Source organism: Cherax quadricarinatus, chromosome 11 (genome assembly GCF_038502225.1).
Source record: "Cherax quadricarinatus isolate ZL_2023a chromosome 11, ASM3850222v1, whole genome shotgun sequence".
In the NCBI taxonomy this organism is placed as follows: domain Eukaryota; kingdom Metazoa; phylum Arthropoda; class Malacostraca; order Decapoda; family Parastacidae; genus Cherax; species Cherax quadricarinatus.
The window spans coordinates 54,899,290-54,921,083 of record NC_091302.1 but is presented as its reverse complement, the minus strand read 5'-3'; the positions used below and the strand labels follow the sequence as shown (position 1 = coordinate 54,921,083).

The 21,794-nt window shown below is 43.8% G+C and overlaps 1 protein-coding gene across 1 annotated transcript in view; it reads left to right on the top strand.

Moving 5' to 3' along the window:
• Positions 1-17,455, top strand: part of LOC138852574 (uncharacterized) — a 30,916-nt gene extending 13,461 nt beyond the window's left edge. Inside the window, exon 5 of the mRNA XM_070084168.1 lies at positions 14,270-17,455. Within this exon, the coding sequence (XP_069940269.1) occupies positions 14,270-14,973 (704 nt within the window). The 3' untranslated portion in view covers positions 14,974-17,455. The remainder of the gene's footprint in view (positions 1-14,269) is intronic.
• Positions 17,456-21,794: the final 4,339 nt, after the last annotated feature.

Below are 21,794 nucleotides of genomic sequence, written 5' to 3'. Positions count from 1 at the left end.
TCGATGGAAGGAGAACAAGGGTCTTATCCCCAGATGGCGATGTCCAAGGTTTCCAGGCATTTCTTCTGGTCTCAGCTGTGGGAGACTGTCAGAGAGTATATTGAGACCTGTCATGTCTTTCAATTTATAGGGAAACCTAGTCGAAGTATTAACCCTGTTCCCCTTCAGGCTATTTCAGCACCAGGTGAACTCTTCAGCAAGCTGGTAGTAGATGTACTTGGTCCATTCCCAAGGACCAAACTGGGAAATGATTATTTACTCACAAATATTTGCTCCACTACCAGGTACCTGGAAGCAGTCCCTCTGCATAAGATAACTGCTCATGTAGTCTTAAGGGTTTTGATGAAGTTCTTTTTTCATGTTGGTTTTCCACAAGCAGTACAAACAGATCAAGGGCCTAACTTTACCTCAAAGTCTTTTAGAAATGTTTTGAAGGGACTAAAAGTAGAGCCTCAGTGTTCAACTGTGTATCACTCTTCATCTCAAGGGGAAATAGAGAAATTACATCAAACCCTCAAGACAATGATGCAAGCCTATGGTATAGACAATACTAACAACTGGGAGGAGAGGATCCCTTTCTTTGTATTTGCTGAGTGGGGAAGCACTCTGGAATCTCTTGAGCTATTGGCTTGGGGATGATGGTGATGCTCCCCCCTCGGAGCTTTTTCTCAGTTTCAGATACTGTTTGGCTCGTATGAGGTGGATGGTACCAGTGAACGTGCCCATCAACCAGACCAGGATGATGATGTGGGACCATAATGTGAACCATAATACTCTGGAGGCTGGAGGGGAAGTGCTGATACTGGAGCCAATTCATGTGAAAATCTGTATGGCAAGTTGCTGTGAGCTGAACATGTTGTGGGGGAAGTTCCCAGGGGTTAGATATAAAACCCACACCCCTGAGCAGAAAAAGAATGAGTATAATGTACACAGTAACCGGTCAAAAGGTTTGAAGTTATGTCAAAAATTCAGAGAGACCAATGTTTTAATGGAATGTAAAGGGCTGCAAAACAATCTGTATGAAATACCAAAAGCGTATTTAAGAAATAACATGTGTGTAAAAGATTTTAGGAAATGCATGCTTGGGTTTAATGAGAAAAATGTTGGAGAGTTGGCTCAGCCACCTTGGAACTACGTATATAAAAGTTTGGGATGTCAGTAATGGGGAAAAATTGAAACTCCATGAGGAAATTGTTAAGGAAACTGAGCCAATTCAACAATTTTGTGTGGGAAAAATCTGTATGAAAAATTGGAGATGGAGGAAGAAGTGAAATTCTTCCAACACCAGTTTGTAGTGCTTAGTGAGAGTCAGTGGGCATTCCCATGCTTCATGGTTCCCAAATTAGATGGCACCCTGGGCATAAACACTGACTACCACAGAGTACGTTTAACAACTAAGGTTTACAGAATTAGAAAGATTGATACTTATGCACTAAAAGATGCAAACATTTTAAATAAGCTAAAACATGGAAGATGTGATTTCCATGGCCTGTGTTCCAGTACCATTTTAATGTGTGTAATGCAAATTGTGTTCATTGTGTGCTTAAAATTTGTGTGTGAGATGGAACGTGATGGTATTTGTGTAAACTTGATGTATCCAACCTGGGTGCAAAGAGATGTCTTTGGTGTTTGTTGTTGCACTGCGAGAGGTTGCAGAACTGTTACTGTCTATGAACAACCTTCTAAGTTTAAATGTCAACATTTTACCACAGGAAAGAAAATTTTCATTTTGGGGCTGGCTATTCAGCATTTGTACATGTCTCAGGATCTCTTCATCCTGTTCCTGTGTATAGTGACTAAAATCAGACTCTTAAAATGGGCTTTGTTCCTACAGCCTTTTAATTTGAAAGTTAAATATATAAAAGGCTCAGAGAATGTGGTTGCTGATGCTCTCTCTAGATGTTTCATGTAGATGCATGGTGCGTACTTTGTACATAGTGTTTGTCGTGTGCTGACCTTGTTGTTTTTGCAGTGGTGAACTCTCGGCGAGCCTGAGTACTCCCTACCAGCCATCTGACTGTGAAGGAGTCGAGTCAGAGCCAAAAGTGTGACGAGGGTCAGGGTGTACTTAAATGTGAGTTGAGGCAGTGGTTGACAACCTTCGGTAACATGAGACGTTCAGGAAGGTATGTGATGTTGTGTCTTGGTGTGCTCTATATACAAAACGGCCCGACGGTTTGCCTTTGTGGTCCCCTGGACCCCTCCATATTCTATGTCAGCCTCCTCTTCATAAGTTTGGAGGATCTGTGTGGAGTGGGACCTCGGAAGATGGGCTTGGATCGTGAGTGTTGACTGGAAGTCTCACTGTTTGGTTCGGCCACCAAGTGAGAGACACCTTGACATGTTTTGTGAAGTTTCCTGCCTGGTGTACACCTGACTGCTCTGGGTTTGGCTCTACTCTCGTCTCCTGATCAGGAAGATGCCACCCTGGAGTACCAGTTGCTTGCTGGATTACCGTAGCAGAGGCACAGGCCTGTTGGTGCGGGCTTTCACAGTGGGCATTGTGTGCAATTTTTGCATTGTAATGTGTATTGTTTAAAAGTCACTAAAATTGTAAATAGTTACACCCTTGAGTATATGGGTATGGTTAAAATGCTTTTATAAAAAATTCTGCAATCTGTTGTAAATAACAGTAAAGTGAGGAGTAGTTATGGTGCTAGGAAATATGTAGCATTTCTAGTAGTCTTGTTTACCGCCTTCAGACTTAAGCAATATACTTTTTACTAGCCGTATCCTGAGGGACACGGCTAGCTTTTGTGAGACTTCGTCTGGAGGTGGGGGTGTTATGGGGATATAGGACCCAACATGTATTTATAAGTAACAGTTACTATAATAATACCTAATTATATTGAATTGATGGGGACTTTGCTCTAAATGTCAGAAGGACTGATCAACCTTATGACTGAGAGGCAGCTGGGTCAAACCTATTTTTCTCAATATAATAGGTTATACTATAGACACATAAACACACAATTTAAATAAGTAGTTTATAAAGTTGTATTTCTTTTTGTAAAAGTAAAATTAAGGTGTGGTAGAATTGTGGTAACTGGAGAAGTGTGCTTGGCAACAGTCTTTTGTTTTGGTGGGAGGAGCTTAGGTAGGCTTCTCTCTCTCTCCCTCTCTCTGACTCTCTCTCTCTGTGGCTGACCTTCAACCTGGCAGGATCTCTGGGTCCTTCTCCTATCTTTTGGGGCATCATGTGTGCTCCAGGGGTGAGTTTTTATAATTTAAGTTTTGTCCACCATACCCAGGGTGACTAAAGTGTGTCAAAACACTGGTTAGCCCAGAGTTATGTCAAGGAGAGAGAAGGAAGAGTGTTGGAACACACCATGTGGAGCACAGTATGGAGTGTGTAGACTGTTTTGAAAATGGAGGCTGTGATTGTATATTCTGTACATATCTATTGAGAATACAGTTATATTTTTATAGTAGTAGTTTACATAACCTGTGAAGAGGGCTGGTGAAAGGGTATCAGAGACACTCAAGATGATCAGCCATGATGTAAGTATTACCCCTAGACAAATAAGGCCATTAAGTAAAAGCTACCCCACACTAGAACATGTAGTGAGAACCTTACAATCAAAGTAATAAGGGACAAACCAACGTAACATACCTTTTGAAGCGACAGCATACAGCCTACAGGATGTGTTCAGTGGTTATGGGACTGTACACTCGGCGAGCATGGGAATGTGGAGGGACGGCCCCTACGAGGGGCTGCCGGAAGGATCCTTCACACTGAGAATGACCCTGAGGAGGCCGATACCATCGTACGTCACATTGCATGGTTATAGAACTCAGGTTTTTGTACACTATGCAGGGCAGCGGAAGACGTGCCGTTTATGTGACTCTTATGAGCACATGGCGGCACAATGCCCCAGGAGACAGGGCCCTAGGGTTCCAGAAAAAGCTTCTGAAAACAAACAGTTAGAAGCCTTGGACGTTATGACAGGTGATTGGAAGGCCGGGGGAAGAGCCTATGGAGTGAGGAGGCTGAAAGAGCAGAGGTGGCCTTGGAGATGTGTGTTACACTACCAGAGGAAATGGGGGGTGGGAATATCGCTGTCAGACAGACCGTTAGGTACTACAGATTCAGCTCAGGAAGGGATTTTGGAAGCTGTGCTGAAGGATTTTTTGGAAGAGTCGGACCATGGTGTGGAAGACGATGTGAGGTTAGGTGATGTCAAGGTGATGGACGATCAGAAACGGGGTAAGGAAGACTTGAGTGAGGTTAGGATGGAGAGCAATGTGGTGGTGGAGGTCCATCAAGAAGATGTGATTGAAGAAGATATGTGTAGAGGGTAGCTCCCGCAAGAGATCAGCGGGGGCATCAGACATGGATGAGGTCCTCACACCAGCTCAGCGGCCTGGGAAGAAGGTTTGGGCAGCTGTGGTGGAAACGGCGAGACAGGGAGGGGGGGGGAAGCAATGGAAAGATCGGCGGGAAGGGACAGGAAGGCAGGAACGAGGGATTGCTGGTGGACCGAGACCTATGAAAGGAGGATCAAGTAAGCCTCAGCGGCATAGGGGTAAGCTGCCATTCTTGTAATTTCAGGTGTGTAACTTTCAATGTAAACGGTCTTAAGACTGAGGCCAAGAGGGTATGGTTAGAGTGGTTTTTAAGGAGATTTAGTATTGATGTCTGTTTTTTGCAGGAACATAACCATAGGTTAGGATGTGAGTTGGTTTTGAAAGGTTATAGGTTGTTTACCAGTGATACTTTGAGGTTGAAAGGAGGTGTGGCTGTGGCGGTAAAGGAGACCAGTCCTTTGCGTATCCTGGGTTGGGAGGAGGGGGGGGGGTGGGAGGGTTGTCAGGGTGGATGGGTTTTGGGGGGCCAGGAGGGTTTGTTTTGTAGGTGTGTACATGCCAGCAACTAGTAATGCTAGGGGTGAAGGTGGATTTTGTACGCGATGTCTTGGTGTATCATTTGAGAGGTTTGCCGGCTATTACAGTGCTTGGCGGGGATTGGAATTGTGTAATTAGGAATGGGGATGTGGTTCTGAGGGGGGCAGGTTGTGTTTTGGGGGCTCTGAGAGACGTTTTGCCAGATGTTGGAGTGGTAGATGTGGTGGGGAGTAGGGGATATGGAGTGGAGCACACTTTTATCTGTAGGGGATATGAGGCACGGTTAGATAGAATTTATGTTAGGCAGGGAATAGGTGTGGAGAGGGTGAGGACTATAGATGTGGGTTTTTCTGATCATCGTGCTGTTATAGCAGATTTGAGGGTAGATGGTATAGTGTGAGTTCATACGGGATACTGGAAATTAAATGTGAGGCTCCTTAGGGACGAGGGTGACACTACAGGATTTGAGGATTGGTGGAAATCCTTTTGGGAGACTAGGAATAGGGAGATGGATTTGCTGGATTGGTGGGGAATGAGGGCTAAAGTTGGAATCGTGATTTTTTTTAAAGTACGGGGTAAGGAGATGGCGAGGTGGAGCTATGGTCTACAAAATTATCTTGAAGGTCAGTTAAATGACTGTTATGCAGAGGACCGAGTGGGGCAGAGTGAGGACATGGAACGTTTGTGAAATAGGTTGGCGGAAATCCATAATGAAAAGTTTGAGGCAATTAGAGTTAGGGCGGGGTTGGAGGATGTTTTAAGGGGGGATAGGCCATCGGGATTTGTACTCAGGAAGTTTAAGGAAAGGCAGACGAAAACCACCTTGGTGTATATAGTGGCAGGAACAGCGGGGGGGGGGGGGGATTTGAGGAGGGTCAAGGCCTATCCACCGCAGAACATATTAGTTTGTATGCCAATTTCTGGTTTAGGGAGAAATGGAGGAGGGTTGGTGGGGGAGTGGGTGAGGGACGTTTTGGGGATGAGGGGTTTAATAGGGTTATAAGTGAGCAGGACAGTGACAGACTCGAGAGTAGTATTAGTGTAGAGGAGGTGGAGGAGGCAGTTTTTGGGCTGTTCCAGGGTAAAACCCCTGGGATAGATGGTATACCCAACGATTTTTATAAGTGTCATTGGGGGAGTGTACAGCATTGTCTGGTGGGGGTTTTGAATTGTATGTTAGGTAGTGGGAGGATGGGACAATCACAAAGAATGGGTGTCACGGTTTTATTGCCCAAAAAGAAGGAATGCAGAGTTTTGAATGATTGCCGTGCAATTACGTTAATGTGCTTGGATTACAAGATTTTTACTAAGATTTTAGGCAACAGAATGAGGAAAGTGTTGGGTTTAGTGTTACATAGGGGGCAGTTGGGGATTCCGGGAAGAAGGATGAGGGATAGACATGGTTTTATTAGGGATTTTCTAGAGAGTTGTACGGGAGGGGGAATACTAGGTTTAGATTGGGAGAACGCATATGATTGCGTGGACAGAGATTTCTTAGGGGTTTGCTTAGAGAGGTTGGGGCTTCGGGAGGGGGTAGTGAGGTGGGTAAACACCCTGTATGCTGAGGCGGAGGTGAGGGTACAGATCAATGGGAGGTTGGGTGAAAGTGTACCAATGGAGAGAGGTTTAAGGCAGGGTTGCCCGCTATTGCAGCTGCTTTTTGCGTGTGTGCAGAATCCTTTTTATGAGTCTGTTGAGCGAGTGATGGATGAACAGGAGAGGAGAGGTGCAAAGGGGGCATAGTTGGGTATGTGGATGATACTACTGTTTTGCTATGGGGTAAGGAGGAGCTAAGGAGGGTGGGTAGAGTGATTCAGATGTTTGGTATGAATACAGGGATGCGAGTTAATACGGTGAAATCAAGGTTACTAGAGGTGGGTAATTGGATAGGGGGAGGGGCTTGGGGTTGGGGTTAGGATGGACAGTGGTTGATAGACTCAGGGTATGTGGAATATGGTATATGGAGGGGATGCAGGCCTGCAGAAGGGTAAATTCGGAGTCTGTCACGGGTAAGGCATTAGGTAGACTGAGAGGTTTAAATGCGAGGGACCTAGCTTTACATCAGAGGGTAGTGGTGGTAAATTCACTTGTCTATAGCAAGGTATGGGGGTGGCAGAGGTTCTTCCCTTAGAAGTACAGGACATTGTGGAAATGCAGAGGAGGGTGCTAAAGTTTGTGTGGGGATTTGGGAGGGCATGGTTAAGTAAGGAGGTAGTTATGATGGATGTTCAAAGAGGGGGTTTAGGTTTGTTGCCTTTAGGACTGAGAGTAATGGCTATATATATCAAGCAGAGGTATATTAGGGAAGGGGGTGTGAGGGGAGCTAACGTAGGAAGAGTTATGGAGGAGGCACGTAAATGGTGGAGTGGCAAGGACCTGCGGGTTTGTGAAGATATGTTAAGATTTTTATTGACAGTGCAACAGGTGGATAACATCAAAGTGAAAAGGTTGGTGAGAGTAGTGGGAGGTCAGGGAATTTTGCAAGGGGTAGCCGTGTATCCAACGTATGATTGGGGGGTTATTTGGAAGGATTTTAGTAAGCTTAGGATACCGGCTAGGGTAAGAGAATTAGTGTACCGTTTCAACATGGGGATTCTGGCCTCCAAGGAGGTGTTAAGGCATATGGGGTTGGTGGAAGAGGCTTTTTGTCAAGATGATGTTGAAACGGCATTTCATGTGGTCTTTTTTTGTCCCTCCTTGGAGGGGGTGAGATCATGGATGGGTGGGGTTATCAGATTGTTGGGGGGACGTTTGCTGCTTTTAAGGGCTTTACTTTTAGATGTAAGGGGAGTGCCTAGGGATGTGGGACGGACTATAATGTATGTCATTGTAGATTATCTGGATATCTCATGGGGAATGAGGGAATTAAGGAGTGATACGAGGATAAAAGCGTTGGCGGCTAGATTCTATAGGACAAAGTGTAGGAATATGCTGGTTTATGGGGCATCCTGGGAAAAATGTTTCCCAGAAGGTTATAGGAACCTCACTGTGGGTTCCCTTTGTCAGGGTACCTGAGGATGGGCAAAGGGGTGGTCTCCTTCTGGGGGGATGTAAAGGGGGGTGGGGGGTTTTGTTTGACACTGGATTTTTTGTGGTGTGTAAGAAGAAGGTAGTGGCAGTTTGGTATGGATGGTAAGCTCTGTTTCACGGGAATGTTTGTCATAGTGAGATATAAGAGTGGCTTACAAGGTTAACTTTTCTAAACCTGATGGTTATGTTCACTGTGTAAGAAATCTTCGGAATCATCGGGAATCATCGTGGAAGGTGTGGCGAGGTCTGCTGCTTGATGGCAGCACCGGTTAAGGGCGTGTGTGTCTTGGGGCGCCAGTTAGCGTGCGCCTTGAGGGTGGGGCATGTGCCCAGTGTTAGGATGAAAGTGGCTTGATATGTGCTGTTCAGATGTGTCTGCAAATTGTGGAGTATGAGGAGTGTTAGGTCCTGTTTAGAGGTGTTGCTGCCTACGCCTATGTGCGCCAAAGGTACGCTGGTGTGGTTGAGGTGGTGTATGCTGCTGCTGTGTGTATGAATCTTGGACTATTATGTTGCATAATATTATGGGGTGGGGTCTGTATGGTGGAGGTTTGAGGGGCATCCTTATGTTCTATGTCAAGTATTGGGTATGTATTTTATACCTATGCATACACACTGTATAAAAACACTGGTAGTGTTAGTTGTGAGGGACCTGCTGTTATGAGGCCTTTTGTATGCACATGGACAGACCCTTTGTAATAAGAGGGAGTCCCAACATTCACTTTAGTATCCTAGTTATTACTTGAGGATGTTGTGAAATGGGCTGTGTATATACATGTACTGTATCAATGTGTTAAGATGTTGTATTCATTTTCTTTACTGAAGTTAGAGGTGCTGTCCTGGGAGACAGTAATGGTGAAGCTGGAGATTTTGTCCAGGTAGTCGGGAATTATACGCAGGATGGAATGCATATAAATGACCTCATAGGGGACAGGAGCCGTAGTGGGGAAACAAGTGTAGTCAAAGATAAGATAAAACCAATACTGCAAACTAGAAATACCACAAGAAATAGCAAACAAGAGGACTCCACTAGCAATAGTGAGGATATGTTACCAAAAGCAACTGGTGGGAGCTCCATTGTTGGTGCTAGGGAGGATAGGAATAAGACAGGTAAACATGCACCAACAGGGAATACAGTCACAGAAACCCAAGGCAAATGGAAACCAAGCCTGTGCACATACTATGCACTTGGTATCTGCAGACATGGGAAATCTGGAAAAACAGATGGGACGTGCAATTATGACCACCCTAGAAAATGCCATGCCCATATGACAACAGGAAAATGCAAACTCCCTTCCTGTAAGCTTTTTCACCCTGAAATGTGTACCTCTTCAGTACAAGAAAGACTGTGCTATAACTTAAATTGCCAGGCACACCATCTAAAGGGGACAAAAAGATACAAAACATCCAGGCCATGGGAAAACCTGGGTAGCCACAGCCACTCAAGAGGGAGAGGTTTTTTAGTGCCAGGAAGGAAAAAAAACTGGCAGGAAATGGCAGAAATTGTACACCAAATCCAGTCATTCCTGGAGTGGAACCACAGTCGATGGCCTCCACTCCAAACCAACAGATACAGATACTAATGCCGGAAAAAAAATCCCCCCCCCAGTACCAACAATACCACCAGTCCAATGACATTCTTCTTTGCAAATATACAGGGTCTAAAGCCAGCAACAAACAACAAAATACCTTTCATCCGTGGACTGCTTGCAGAGGCAAAGGCAATGTTCACGGCTTTCACTGAGACCCACATAAAGGATCACTTGGATAACGAAATATGGATCCCAGGTTACAACCTATACAGATGTGACAGAGTGAACAGGCAAAAGGGGGGGGTTGGCCTGTACATTGCAGAGTCACTTGTTTGCACAGAACTGCTTAATGCCTCAAATGATGTAGTGGAAGTTTTAGCAGTAAAGATCGAGAACCAAAACCTAGTCATTGTGGTAGTCTACAAGCCTCTGGATGCAACATCCCAGCAATTCCAGGAACAGCTGTTAAAAATTGACCACTGTCTGGAAAATCTTCCAGCAACTGCACCCAACATCTTGCTCCTGGGGGATTTCAACTTAAGGCACCTAAAACGGAGGAATATAGCAAATAATATTGTTGCAGAAATAACACAAGGAGGCAGCTCTGATGAAAACTCACACTCACACGAGCTTTTAAATCTCTGCACAAAATTCAATTTAAACCAGCAAATAATAGAGCCTACTAGACTGGAGAATACACTAGACCTCATCTTCACTAACAATGATGATCTGATAAGAAATGTCACCATATCAAAAACAACATACTCAGATCACAACATAATTGAGGTCCAGACATGTATGCGCGGAGCCCCAGACCGACATAATGAAATTAATCACGAGGGAGCATTCACCAAATTCAACTTCAATAACAAAAACATAAAGTGGGACCAAGTAAACCAAGTCCTAACCGATATAAGCTGGGAAGATATACTAAGCAACACAGACCCCAACTTATGCCTAGAACAGATTAACTTGGTGGCACTCGATGTATGCACAAGGCTTATTCCTCTAAGAAAAAGGAGGAGTAGATGTAAAATAGAAAGAGACAGGCGCTCCCATTACAGGCGACGAAAAAGAATAACAGAGCGGCTAAAAGAGGTCAATATATCTGAAATGCGTAGGGAGACACTGGTCAGAGAAATAGCAAACATCGAACTTAAGCTAAAGGAATCTTATAGGAGTCAGGAATCACAGGAAGAACTAAAAGCCATAAATGAAATAGAAAGAAACCCAAAGTATTTCTTCTCCTATGCCAAATCAAAGTCGAGAACAACGTCCAGTGTTGGGCCCTTACTTAAATAAGATGGGTCCTACACAGATGACAGCAAGGAAATGAGTGAGCTACTCAAGTCCCAATATGACTCAGTTTTTAGCAAGCCACTAACCAGACTGAGAGTCGAAGATCAAAATGAAATTTTTATGAGAGAGCTTCAGAATTTGGTTAACACAAGCCTGTCTGATGTTATCCTGACGCCAAATGACTTTGAACAGGCAATAAATGACATGCCCATGCACTCTGCCCCAGGGCCAGACTCATGGAACTCCATGTTTATCAAGAACTGCAAGAAGCCCCCATCACGAGCCTTTACCATCCTATGGAGAGGGAGCATGGACACGGGGGTCGTCCCACAATTACTAAAAACAACAGACATAGCCCCACTCCACAAAGGGGGCAGTAAAGCAACAGCAAAGAACTACAGACCGATAGCACTAACATCCCATATCATAAAAATCTTTGAAAGGGTCCTAAGAAGCAAGATCACCACCCATCTAGAAACACATCAGTTACACAACCCAGGGCAACATGGGTTTAGAACAGGTCACTCCTGTCTGTCTCAACTATTGGATCACTACGACAAGCTCCTTGATGCACTAGAAGACAAAAAGAATGCAGATGTAATATATACAGACTTTGCAAAAGCCTTCGACAAGTGTGACCATGGCATAATAGCGCACAAAATGCGTGCTAAAGGAATGACAGGAAAAGTCGGTCGATGGATCTATAATTTCCTCACTAACAGAACACAGAGAGTAGTAGTCAACAGAGTAAAGTCCAAGGCAGCCACAGTGAAAAGCTCTGTTCCACAAGGCACAGTACTCGCTCCCATCTTGTTCCTCATCTTCATATCTGACATAGACAAGGATGTCAGCCACAGCACCGTGTCTTCCTTTGCAGATGACACCCGAATCTGCATGACAGTGTCTTCCATTGCAGACACTGCAAGGCTCCAGGCGGACATCAACCAAATCTTTCAGGGGGCTGCAGAAAACAATATGAAGTTCTACGATGAGAAATTTCAATTATTCAGATATGGTAAACACGAGGAAATTAAATCTTCATCAGAGTACAAAACAAATTCTGGCCACAAAATAGAGCGTAACACCAACGTCAAAGACCTGGGAGTAATCATGTCGGAGGATCTCACCTTCAAGGACCATAACATTGTATCAATCGCATCTGCTAGAAAAGTGACAGGATGGATAATGAGAACCTTCAAAACTAGGGATGCCAAGCCCATGATGACACTCTTCAGGTCACTTGTTCTATCTAGGCTGGAATATTGCTGCACAATAACAGCACCTTTCAAGGCAGGTGAAATTGCCGACCTAGAAAATGTACAGAGAACCTTCATGGCACGCATAACGGAGATAAAACACCTCAATTACTGGGAGCGCTTGAGGTTCCTAAACCTGTATTCCCTGGATCGCAGGCGGGAGAGATACATGATTATATATACCTGGAAAATCCTAGAGGGACTAGTACCGAACTTGCACACGAAAATCACTCACTACGAAAGCAAAAGACTTGGCAGACGATGCAACATCCCCCCAATGAAAAGCAGGGGTGTCACTAGCACGTTAAGAGACCATACAATAAGTGTCAGGGGCCCGAGACTGTTCAACTGCCTCCCAGCACACATAAGGGGGATTACCAACAGACCCCTGGCAGTCTTCAAGCTGGCACTGGACAAGCACCTAAAGTCGGTTCCTGATCAGCCGGGCTGTGGCTCGTACGTTGGTTTGCGTGCAGCCAGCAGTAACAGCCTGGTTGATCAGGCTCTGATCCACCAGGAGGCCTGGTCACAGACCGGGCCGCGGGGGCGTTGACCCCCGGAACTCTCTCCAGGTAAACTCCAGGTATAATTTGTATGTTTGGTTGTGATAGGTTTGGGTGGGAAATGCAAGGGGAAGGAGGGGGTGAGGCTTCAGACACGTTTGTGCTGGGGAGAATTTTTAGGAATAGGTGTCATTACCTGTAGTGAATTACTTATGTGTGCTACATGTATTTTATGTTGTAGCAATGTAATGTTTGTTGTGATATATACCTAAACCATGACTGTTAGTACACTGTTCAAGCAGTCTTGTGGTCGTGTAATACACTTTGTGGACTAGCATAACAACTGTAATATTAATGTATATATGCCAACATGTCTGTAAGATTAATGCAGGTTGCTGTGGTAAACCTGTTTGATTTAGAATAGGAGGGGGGACATGGGGGGGGGTGTTGGAAGCCCACACGGGGTTGTGTGTGGTTAATTAGGCAATGGAAGGTTATTACATCTGTTGCCGGATAGGTCTTGTATTATTTTATTTATTAACTGTTCTGTACTGTTTTAAATAAAATATATAAAAAAAAAACTACTACTACTGCTGTGATAAATGGTTTAAAACCGACAAGTTGAAGATTGAGACACTTCTGCAACGTATGGGAATCTTCAATAAAGAGTCCCATATGTTGCATAAGTGTCTCAATTTTCTACTACTACTGCTACTTCCTTCCCTGCTATCTTTGGCTCCTACCTTTTCTTTTGACTTTTTTTTTCTCTCTTCAATTTCTTGTCCCGCCAATCACTGTCCCTACTTCACACTACTGCTACTTCCACCACCTGCCTTACCTCTACTACTAGTAAGTTTATTCAGGTATACACAAATACAGTTACATAGATTATCATACATAGCAGCATATGTGTAGAGAACCTGGGATAACTCAAAAAAGTCAGACAGAGTGATTTATTTCCTCCCACCTCTCTTGACTCGTCCCTGCCAGCTTGCCTATAGTATATGCTGGTTCCTCTCCTTTCAGTTAGTTTGACTTTATAAATGGTCCAAGTCGGCCGAAACGTCGTCGTAAGCTCTTCTCTCCTATGTGTGGGTTATTTGTGAAGAAATATTCTCTGGCATCCCAGTGGTTCAGCTGTCTTTAGCTTTCAGCTTCGTTCCCAGGTTCCCGTTTTTCGCCATTCAGTCAACTTGTCTCTGTCCACCCTATCAGTTCCCTGAGCACTGTATTGTCTTCTTGTTTTCCCTGGTTCGTCTGTCCTCCAGTGTCATTAGATTTAATTCCATTATCTTCTCCTCGTAACTTATACCCCTTAGCTCTGGAACAAGCCTTGTTGCATACTTCTGCATTGTCTCCTGCTTCTTAACATGCTTTTTCAGATACAGGTTCCATATTAGGGCTGCATACTTCAAATGGGCCTGACATATATTGTATAAAGGGCCCTGAATGACTTTTTTGTTGAGATTCGTGGTGTGTGTGTGTGTGTGTGTGTGTGTGTGTGTGTGTGTGTGTGTGTGTGTGTGTGTGTGTGTGTGTGTGTGTGTGTGTGTGTGTGTGTACTCGCCAATTTGTGGTTGCAGGGGTTAATTCATAGCCCCTGGCGCCATGCGCGCGTGCGTGCATACGTGCGTCTGTGCATGAGTGTACCTATCTGTAAATGGTTGCAGAGATTGAGTCCCAGCTCTTGGCCCCTCCCCTTGCCCCTTGGCTGATTCACTCCCTTTTAGCCCTATCATACCTGTTTTTAAACTCTCTATTATCAGAACAAATTTCTTAAGATTTCTTTTAATTTTCATTACAGGTGACATAAATAAGGATTCTGGGGACATCTCCAGCAGCAAATGGTTGGCACCAAGTATTATTATCATACTAGTGTTGCTTCTGATCCTCATCCTAGTCCTCTGGTTTAGGAAGCTGCCAGGAAAGCGATGGAATAAAGTAATCTACCGTGCTTCATCAGGACACATATGCTTAGAATCTATCAACAGCAGGACTAACCCGAGCCACCTCTCTAACTCTGAGGATATGGGTGGCATCTCTTTAGAGGCGGCACCTCCTCCTGGGCATGTTCTGACACCCGTTTTACCCACAATGCGCCTTCCAGAACCCCTGCCACCCACTGTTTTACTCACGATGCGCCCTTCAGACCCCCTTCCACCCACTGTTTTACCCACGATGCGCCCTCCAGAACCCCTGCCACCCACTGTTTTACCCACGATGCGCCCCCGAGACCCCCTGCCACCCGCCATGGAAGAAAGCAAGTATGCCAAACTGATGGACGACAACCAGGAAGAACACTTATATTGTTACGTGGATTTGGAAGCTTTACAGAATGAACTTAAAAAAGAAAAGAAGACGTGTAAAAATAAAAGGGAAAAAGGAAAAAAGGAGTACACGAGAAACAAGGGAGATGGAGGCAATGAGGATGAAAATAATGAAGAAAGCAACAAGATGAACTTGTACCGCCACGATTCAGAAAATTCATTGTATGGTAAGTATAAGTGACAGCAGAACGAGAACTAGTCAACAACAAACGCTCGGAAAAATTAGCAACAAAAATCCAAAACAAAAGAAACAGTGCATTTTAGAAATATAAAGTAAATACAAATTTGAAAGTTAAGACTGGTGGAAGAGACTACACAGCACCGTGTCCTTTGCTGATGATACCAGAATTTGCATGACAGTATTATCCATCGAGGACACTGCAAATCTTCAAGCGGACATTACCCAAGAAAACAATATGAAGTTCAATGACAATAAATTTCAATTACTCCGCTATGGAAAACTCAAGGAAATTAAAACTGTATCGGAGTATAAAACAAATTACTATCACAGAGTAAAGAGAAAAACTAATGTGAAAGACCTAGAAGTGGTAATGTCAGAGCATCTCACTTTCAAAGATCACAACAATGTGTCTACTACATCTGGTAAAAAAATGATTGGATAGATAATGAGAACATTCAAAATTAGAAATGCCAAGGCTGGAAAAATCTGCTCTAATCTCTAGGCTAGGGTTTTTCTGTACACTAACGGCGTCTTTCAAGGCAGGCGAAATTGCAGACCTGGAGAATATACAGAGAACTTTTACTGCATGCATAAGTACTGTGGAAAATTTTTAATTTTCCAAAACTATAGCGCCTAATAGGTGTTTTATGTGCCGATACGAGACAAAAATGTATTTGAAAATAGGGTAGAACCAAGAGTTCCCTTGGCGCATGCGCGGATGTGCGGGGGAGAGTGGCGGGTTTGTTTTGAGGGTGGAGAGGAAGCGGGGAAAAAGCATGGAACCACGAAATTGGCATTCACGGCGGCCTAAGGATTAATATAGGCCTCATTTCGTAATAGGAAGTGTCGTAACTGTTCCTGGTGGAGAGTGAGGGAACGTGATTTACGGGACCACGGTAATAGAGTGGTAATTGAGTGAATAAGGGTAGGACCGTGGGTGACTGACGCGTCGTCCTGGACTGTGTCCCGAGGAAAATTACCCTTGGTTTAATCATCACTCATCGGTCTCAGATCTTAATGGAGTGATCTCTAATGTGTATAATAATTATGAGCCATTAAATCGTCTTGTGAATTGTAATGTAATTAATGATAATAACGCTAAGTTAAGAGAATGCGTGAAGTGAAATAAGTCGTCTTGCTCCGAGTGAACACGTTAGACCTCGTTGCTCCCGAGACGAGGAAAGTGAAGCTCCTTGAGTCACGACGTTTAAAGCGGGACAAACCAGCGGATACCTCGTCCTGCTGGAATGAGAACCGTGTCGGTGTAGCAGGACATCGAAACTGAGATGGTGAATGGAAGAAATAAGGAGTATCAATCACCCACAGTTAAGTAACCCTTCTAATTATAACAAACTTAGGCTGGCCAGTTGTGTTATGTTGTAATTAGATAGGTTATGAGTGATCCAGCTACATCAAGGGACCACCAGAGAACATCTGGTAAGTGGTGGGATTATGTACAAATGTTTTCCTTGATGGATGTATCCAGGTGTATCCTACCCCCCTTCCCTTCATTCAGCTAAATTAATATAATCTATACAGTCCACAATTAATTAGTAGCACCGTACTTGTGGGTGCTATCCAATCCATACTGGTCTCGGATAGATATGGATAAGATTGTGAGGTCGAGGGGACCACTTGGCGCGACCAGGGGTGGTTAAGTTTTCTCACATGTCTACACGGGGTGACTACGGTAAACAATATGATTGTCTCCCAATGAGATTACTGGTATGTATATAATGTTGAGGTACATACAGGTAAGCACCCTAGAAAATTTTCCATATCTGCCCGTTGGTCCTTCATGAACCGGATGCAATCAGTGAAAAAATTAATTGAATTAATTACTTAATAATTAAGTGACTGATTGAAGGAAGTGGGTGTAGGGTGCACGAGTTTAATCGATCGTGTGATGGATGATAATTAGCCCAATAAATTGCTAGCACATGGGTGGCTAGGATTTATACAAGAGTAAAGTGCAAGAATTACTCTTATAAGGCGTCTACTTAAGTAGTATAATGGGTGATTATTAATTCCCTAACCATGGCTGGGTCTGAGGAAGTTAGTGCGACTGGCAAGTCCATGGATGCCAAAGCAAAGAAAGCGTCACTACAAGCTCGGAAGGGTCATGTTACTAAATCATACAAGAAGTGTATGGAGTTAATGAAACAAGAAATGGTAAACCCTGATGAATTAAAGCTACACCTAGATGCCTTAGGAAATAGACATGAGTCATATAGATTGTGGTTTAAAGACTATGAAAAAGAGCTGCTAGAGAATTGTGCAGATGATGCTGAAAGGGAGCGACTGCTGGAGCAACATTATGAAGTGGAGGACAACATTGTGTACTGCAAAACTAAGGCTTTGGAGAAGGTAAAGGGTGTAAACAATGTTGTTGGTCAACCTAGTAAGGAAAGTCAGAGGCGTCTGCCAAAACTCCCAGAATTATGTATGCCTGTGTTTAATCCGGGAGAACACTGGGAGGAGTTTTGGTCTATCTTTAAAGCAGTCGTACATGATAGGAGTGATCTTGCAAGTGTTACCAAATTATGCTATTTAAAGGGACAAGTAAGGGGAGATGCGCATGTTCTCATACAAGCATTCCCAAATGTAGATGACTCCTATAGTGAGGCAGTTGACTTGTTGGAGGTCACTTACGGTAACTTGGAGCAAAGTAGGCTGGACCTAGTAGCTAATTTGGCTAATTTGAAGACTCCAGATCACAACCGCAACAGCTTACAGCAGTTTAGGATCAAACTAGAAAGCACTCTTAAGACCTTGAGTAATAAATATGATCTGGAGGGAGCAGAGTGGTTGTTGAGTGCCTTGATTCAGAATAAATTGAACCACAAGACCATAGAGTGGTTATCTAACAGATATCACAAGGGTTACTTCAGGTTGGAAGAAATAAGAGTGGGACTGCAAGAGCTAATTGTCCAACTGCAGACCAGCCAACCCATTACCTCTAGGAATACCACGTCTACAGACCCCAGTGCACCTGCCAAGTTCCACAAAGGGAAACCTTATCCTAATATCAATAATCCTAAGCCACCTACTACACGGGGTTACGTAGGCACGTATCAAGTGACAGGTGCCAGTTATAGTGGTTCTCCACCTCCAAGCAAGAGGAGGAAGTACCACAATAAGGGTAGCCCAGTTGATAAGAGGTCAGGCAAAGAAAGGAGAGATTGTATCTTCTGCAACGGTACTCATTTCTCTAAGAACTGTAATGCCTATAATTCATGGGATGTTAAAGTGGAAAGATTGGAAGAGCTTGCTAGATGTATCAGGTGTCTAGGAAATCATAATGTAAGGGATTGCCGTGCTAACTTGCACTATTGTTATCAGTGTAACAAGGGAAGACACCACATAGCTATGTGTAAGGGCAGACCTAATCGTAATGATGGTAACAATAGTACTGATAGTGATAATAACCCGGACACAACAGTAGCCCACGTAAAGATTGCAGCTAACGTCGGTAATGATGGCCTAGCTGAGGTAGCTTTGCCTGTGTTGGATGTGGTGATTAATGATAAACGGCGTAAATCCAAAACTGTAACAGCATTACTGGATCAGGGATCACAACGTACCTTCATAAAACGTAACTGCCTTAATGGGATGAAGGTACAAATGGGAGATCCTGCTATACTCAAGCTATCTGGCTTTCTCTCGAATAAGAAGGCCCAGTCATACGACACTGTTTATGTAACTGTCCGGCTGGGCAATGAGAGAAAACGTATTAATGCCGTAATTGTGGATAGGCTCCCAGAGAAAATATCTACAATAGGGCTTGGTAACGCTACTGAAAGGCTTTCGAGTAAGGTAGATTTGGCACCTTCTGGTATAAATAATGATTCGGTGGGGCCAATAGATATTTTGATAGGTAGTGACCATTATGCCACCTTTGTAAAGGGTATGACAAAGAAATGCGGAGTCACCCTTCTAAGGACCGCAGGAGGTCACGTGATGTATGGCAGGCTTCCTCGTACCGATAATGAATGACTGGAGGAATCCATAAATACAGTTACGGTGTGTCTTACTCATGAAGTATCACCCCAGTATAAATATACTTCAATAGAGGATGAAGTTGAACCTGTGTATAAATTATGGGAATTGGACAGCATAGGGATCAATGTAAATGAAGAAAGTCCAGATGATTCCTTTACTCAAGAACAATACCAGAAGGATGTTAAATTTGAATCTGGACAATACTGGGTGAGACTTCCGTGGAAGCTGAACCATCCAGACCTACGAACTAATTACCGGATGGCGTATGGACAATTAAAGGCTCAGCTCCACGAATTGAGCAAGACACCAGAACTGTTGACTGCTTACGATGATATAATTAATGAGCAGTTAAATAATAAATTCATAGAGGAGGTACCTCCCGAGCAAACCCAGATTTATGGTCACTATTTGCCACACCACGGAGTGAAGAAGGATTCTAAGACCACTCCTCTGAGGATTGTGTTTAATTGTAGTGCCAGGAGTAATAAAAGTGTACCTAGTTTGAATGACTGTTTGATGACAGGTCCGTCGTTGACGGAAAAACTGGGAGACATACTATTAAACTTCAGGGTTAAGAATTATGCCTTTACGGCAGACATAAGTAAAGCTTTCCTGAGAGTGGGTCTGCAGGAGGCTGACCGGGATTGCACTAGGTTCTTATGGCCCGAGAATCCTAGTGACCCACTTAGTCCCCTGAAGACTTTTCGCTTCAGGAGTGTATTGTTTGGTGCTACCTCCAGTCCGTTCCTACTCCAGGCAACGATAAATGCACACCTTAAGCGTACGGGTGGTCCACTGAGTGGAGTAATGGGTAAACAATTTTATGTGGACAATTTCCTGGGGGTGACGTCTACTGAAGAGGAACTAATGAGCATATACGCAGGGGCTAATGAAATAATGCAAGGTGCAAATATGCCCCTGAGGGAATGGAACAGTAATTCGTCCAGTTTAAGAGTTCAAATAAATAAAGACAACCCTGGAGTTGAAGTGTCCAAATATAGTAATGTGCTGGGACTGACTTGGGACACAGAGGGAGACTTGTTATCGTTAAAGTCTAATGACTACAGCATGCCCAATAAATTAACCAAGAGAGTCTTGCTTGCAGAAGTTTCAAAATGCTTCGATCCACTAGGCTTAGTGTCCCCACTTACCATAAGAGGAAAATTGTTGATACAAGAAGCATGGAAGCTTAAGTGTGCTTGGGATGAAACCCTACCTGAGGAATTTGTTGAAAGGTGGGAAGAACTAATAGGGGAATATGTAAAATTACCAATGTTGAAGTTCCCCCGTAATGTGGCCAGTCAAGATGGAGAAAATGTACTCCACATTTTTTGCGATGCTTCGAAATTAGCATATGGAGCAGTCGCTTACCTTCAATGTAATAGTGCCATTTCTCTTGTTATGTCTAAGGCTAAGGTGGCTCCAATCAAATCACGCACCTTACCTCAGTTGGAATTAACGGCCATTTATGTAGGTGTCAAATTAGCCAATTATATAAGAAATAAATTGCGAGAGATAAATATCAGCGACACCGTAATTTGGTCTGATAACGAGGTATCCTTACAATGGATTCGTAATGGTAACAGTAAGATTGTGTATGTACAAAACAGAGTCGCTGAAATCAATCAAATGCAGGAGAAATATAACAGTTTGGGTCAGCATATGTTAACCTTTAATCACATTCCTGGTGACGAGAACCCAGCTGACTTCTTGTCTCGAGGCTTGACTTATGAAAAATTTGTGAGGGCTTTATCGTGGTTTAAAGGGCCAAGTTGGCTGGTGGACAAAATTAACTGGCCGGTGCAAAAGGCACATATTGCTCCTGTCGAAATTACGGTGAGCACCGCTCCGGTCAGTAGTCCCTCCTTAGCCATTGATATGAACAGGTATTCTTCCTTACCTAAGCTGATTAGTGTGACCAGGTTAGTGTTTAAATTTATAAGTAAGATGAATATCTCACATAATTTTCCCCATCCCCTGAAATACTGGCTACAGAGGGTACAAGAAGAAACCTACAGGGATGAGATTAAATTCATGATGGACGGAAAAATTGTGAAAGGCTCAATAATAGAAAAGCTGGGGCTGTATTTAGAGGATGATGTAATTAGGTGCAGAGGCAGGTTACAAAATGCTGAATTGGGGGAATATGCTAAGCACCCTATCTTGCTGCCCAAAACTCATCACCTGACAACCTTGATTGTCTTTAATGCCCATAATAACGTGATGCACGGTGGGGTACAGGATACCTTAAACTGTATTCGGGAAACCTTCTGGATTCCACAAGGACGGCAAAGTGTAAAAGGGGTTATCAAGTCGTGTGTAATATGTCGCCGGGTGGATGCCAGAACCTACATGTACCCAGGTCCTCCACCATTGCCCAAGGAACGCGTGCAGTTGGTAAAACCATTTGATGTGACCGGAGTGGACTATAGTGGGCCAATCATTTTGACAGGTACTTCAGATGGTGTCCCCTTGAAGGTGTATGTATGTCTATTTACTTGTACAGCTACTAGGGCTGTTCATCTAGAAGTGGCTCAGGACTTGTCTGCAGAACAGTTCATACAGCTGTTCCGGAAATTTGCAGCTAGACGATCCTGTCCAAGATTGATGATCTCAGATAATGCCACCAATTTTGTAGCGGGTGCTCAACACTTGATGAAATTAAATGAGAGTGATGATGTACAGTCTTTGTTGACCCAGCGAGGGTGTGTCTGGAAATTTATTACTCCCAGAGCCCCTTGGCAGGGAGGACTGTACGAAAGAATGATAGGTACAGTGAAAAGATGTCTTCGTAAGGTGCTACACAGGAAGAGAATTGA